Source organism: Sardina pilchardus, chromosome 24, assembly GCF_963854185.1.
Source record: "Sardina pilchardus chromosome 24, fSarPil1.1, whole genome shotgun sequence".
NCBI classification, from domain to species: domain Eukaryota; kingdom Metazoa; phylum Chordata; class Actinopteri; order Clupeiformes; family Clupeidae; genus Sardina; species Sardina pilchardus.
In genome coordinates this window covers 21,901,140-21,905,166 of record NC_085017.1, presented here as the reverse complement: position 1 = coordinate 21,905,166, position 4,027 = coordinate 21,901,140, and the positions used below count along the sequence as shown (strand labels likewise).

General features: G+C 40.5%; 1 protein-coding gene across 2 annotated transcripts in view; it reads right to left on the bottom strand.

Annotated features, from left to right (window-relative positions):
* sla1a (Src like adaptor 1a) overlaps nt 1-3,248 on the bottom strand; it is a 5,644-nt gene extending 2,396 nt beyond the window's left edge. The window contains exons 1-5 of one of the 2 annotated variants that reach the window (XM_062529894.1): nt 3,083-3,248; nt 1,449-1,603; nt 795-894; nt 552-638; nt 101-204 (exon numbers count right to left, since the gene is read on the bottom strand). In XM_062529894.1, coding sequence (XP_062385878.1) covers nt 101-204; nt 552-638; nt 795-894; nt 1,449-1,518 — 361 coding nt within the window. In that variant the 5' untranslated portion in view covers nt 1,519-1,603; nt 3,083-3,248. Of the gene's footprint in view, nt 1-100; nt 205-551; nt 639-794; nt 895-1,448; nt 1,676-3,082 lie in introns of those variants that run through there. The other variant, XM_062529893.1, reaches the window with a different exon arrangement.
* Nucleotides 3,249-4,027: the final 779 nt, after the last annotated feature.

Below are 4,027 nucleotides of genomic sequence, written 5' to 3'. Positions count from 1 at the left end.
TAGAATAGCCTGCAGTCAAATATCCATACACGTATAAGTGTGCTATGTGCAGAAGTGTGTTCAGAGATGATGTGTTTGGTACAAAGACACCGCCCCATACCTCTCTCTTTAGGGCTCTCTCGGACCATGAAAGAGCCGACTACGTTTCCAGGCATTCTCAGGAGTTCCTCGGCCTTCTGCCTCACCACCCCCTCAAACAGCCATCTTGGTGGAGAGACAGGCGTCATGAGCAAAGAAATGGTTTTCTCTCACACAGTTACAGTATATTTGTTTCTTCTCCTCTTTATGGCTTGAGGTTTTATGACGTAAATGTTGACGCGACATTAAGTTTCCTTGCAGAAACCTCTAGAAACGCCCACATTTTGACATGGTTGACATGAACGCTGGAATGGACGGGTGAAACATATCATATAAGAATTAATAAAATACTATATAATTAATTATATAATATAATATTATAGAATTAATATCATACAATAGTACATGGTATAGCACATAAGCCCATTCAACATAGGCTTGGATGTATTACAGAGAAGACACACAAAACTCACCCATGGTAAATCTTCGCAACGTGGATACATGGAATGTAGTTGTCATGGCCTGATTTGAAGGACCGAACTTTCCACCAGGAACCCTCTCTGAGAACCACAGAGCAACACAACCGGGAACTGTGACATAATCGCCATGGCAGTGGCCTCTGTCGTCACTCGAGGCCCATAGTGCACAATACACGCTTGACCAAAGTGTTGCATGTGTAGACGGACATTGTATATTGTTTCTGAATGTAGACTCACTCTGCGAGGCCTTTGAGTCTTTCCCCCATCCTGAAGATAGGCTCACTGACGTCTGGGGAGGGGTAGTCTGTGAGGACTATCAGCAAGTCATCATCGCTTGCTGCAGATCGGTGACACCACAGAGGGAAGTGTCAGTTCCAGAGCCACTGAAGCACTTCAACAATTAAAGCTACACTGCCCTACAAAGCCAGAGAGCTGTATCTGCAAAAATGCACAAACTGAGAAAAAACTGCTTTTTTGTTTGTCTTACACTGTATTACAGCAGATACTATAAAATGAAAACTCCTTTATCTTCAGGAAATGTCGATAGATAGATTGATCGTAGGATATGACATTTTATATTGGTGTAAAAAGGCAAATTTCACAAAAAGTGCAGATACTGCTCTTTGGCTTTGTAGGGTAGTACAGCACTGAGCAACTAAATGCAAAAATGAACACTCACATGATAACAACAATTGGAGACATTGGACAATTGAATTTATAATTTATCTTTAGAGGAAACAGAGAATTGGATTGCTAATGTCCATTTATGCTTCTTTTGGGCTGAATTGACTTTGTTGTGTCCCTCTTTGAATAATAAACTTCCTTGATCATAATAAATAAGTTGACACAACAACAACAATAACAACAACAACAACAACAGTAAGGGCTTGCCTTTCAGCTGAGCGTCCGCATCGGCCAAAGTTTGCTGTTGACCCTTCGCCGTGCTCTTGGCAATCCCCATGTCTAACTGTCCACTTCTGGTCGATCCCTCCGCAGCTCTGTCGCTCGACCGTCGCTAGCCAACGTGTCTCATTCTCCAGGCCAGACTTCCCATTTAGATAGTAAAGGAGAGAAAAGTAAAGAGAAAGAAAGAAAGAAAAAAGAAAGAAAGTAAAATGGCTCCTTCGTGTGTTCAAAATAAGAGTGAAAGCCCAAACACCTTTGGCCAGCGCCTGAGCGCTGTGTGTTTTGTAACTTCCTCACACACGGTATCTCTACCACAATATGCTCAGCTGAATGGGGAAGCTGTGGTACGCTGCTGTCTATCATCATTTTCCATTGGGCCCCTCTCAACTGGTAACTTTAGACACATACAGTAGGTCTTTCTGCGCTAATGTAATGCAATTGCAGAGGTTGTGGTTTTGCGGGAGTGTTTGCAAGTTGCAGTTCAGTACACAGACTGCACGAAACTGCCTGGTTGATCATATTTGTTGAAACGGTAGAATCTAGAACTAATGTGATATTGGCCAAGCAGTGTTTACATAGGCTACACAGAGCTTCCTCCTTTTTTTGCTGTGTCATACTGATAGTAATGTGTACAGTAATTTCCTGTGTATTAGCGAATTGAGTACCGTAGGACAGTGTTTTATGCAAGTTTTTTTTTTTTTTTAAACTATATTGATACCACTATATTAATACCATATTAACTGTCCCCTCGTATTAACCACCTAGCAGATTAATCTTGCAAACTAAATGTATAAACCACGGCTAATACTGTAGTTGGGGAAATACGGTACCAAATGGGTGCCACATTTCAGGTCCTTTTTGTGGCGGTTTTTCACATTAGTGATGGGTGGGTATGTGTCAGAGGAGGTCTCAGAGAAACTCATACTCAATTCTTTGTGATATTATTCCTATTTACCGCTTTGGTCTGTTTTGTGTGTGTGTGTGTGTGTGTGTGTGTGTGTGTGTGTGTGTGAGAGAGAGAGAGAGAGAGTGTTTTTTACAGTAATTCTATGTAGAAACTGACTTAGTAGTATAAAAGCAAAAAAACTGCCATTGATTTTAGCAACGCAGATTCCCATCAGTTGATCAAGATCAAAGTAGTATAGGCTACTGTCCACACATTTTTTTTTAAACTTTCATCACACGTTATTCTAGATTGTTCATGGAATTGGTATTTTTGGATATTAAAAATAAGAGAACCATTTGTATAAGTACAGTTAACTTCAGTGGCAAACATATTTGTTAGTAGATGATCACATTTGTAGCCACACACTCACAATAACTTGGCTCTTCATACACGCACTACGAGCATTCTATTCATGATCACCTGCACTTTAGAGAGAGTGAATATAAATAAGCTTCTCAAGATAGCTTTTTAAAACAGGAAGTTCACTGTAATGTCATTTAGAGATATCCAGACGCACGTCTAGATATGAGCTTTCAGTTTGTACCTTCTATCTATATTTTTCAAGTGGCCACATTCACCACAGTAACAGAACTCAACAAAAACTGCCTTTACCTAAAATAAAGACAACTTTATTTGTCTCTCGGAAATATTCTTGGCTAGACATTCCACTCACCAGTGTCACAGGGCACACATACGTGCGGTTGCCTCTCCAATACTGTTATAACTGGCGGCTTTTCACTTGTTCCAGCGTATAGGTCATGGGCATGCTTAACAGGGTGGCACTGATGGTGCCACGGAGAAAGTGGAGCGGTCGTCGTCTGTCTGACCTGAGAGGATTTGCAGCTGCAGTGACCGGTAAGAGCTGAAGCTGAAGTGACAGGGACCATCCCTGCCATACGCATCACAGCAAAAAGAGGAAGACAGGAGGATGCAAGAGCTCAGTCGGTCATGCCCTTTAAAGCTGTGGGAATGCATTGAGAGGTAGCAAAACACTGTGAGCTTAATTAACAAGGATGTTCATTTTTACCTTGCGTGAAGAAAAGGAGGACAAAAATATAAACCAGAGTTTGTGCTGCTGTCCTCTATTTAGATATCTTTTAAAAACAAGAAACTATTCATAGGTATACAGTAGACCCTTTCAATCTGTTCTTAGAGGGTTTCCATTTAAAACCAGTGAATATACTTTGAAATTAAAATGAATGAATCAGACTTTAGTTTAATGCTCTACAAAATGACAACTTCTATTTTCTGTACCACTGAACATGTCCAAATGTACAGTTGAAAGGGCGTATACAGATAGTTACTGATAGTGTTTACAGATACAGTATGTGGTGTTTTCACACGTTCACCCAAACATACAAATGTGGAAGTTAAAAACGGACATAGCTGACACTTCCTACTTCTCAATAGCTTGAAAGCCCAATGTATGGCATTTCAACAGAGAAATCTTGCAACATGTTTCAACTAACTACACAAACAAGCAAATATAGGGTGCATTTCATGGTCATCAATGGTGTTAGTTTTGAAACATGGGAATGTTCAGAAGGGTAAGCACTTCATCATACTGTTTATTTTTCTAGACAACAAAATGTGTTGCTGCATGCTGTCTATCTCGTCT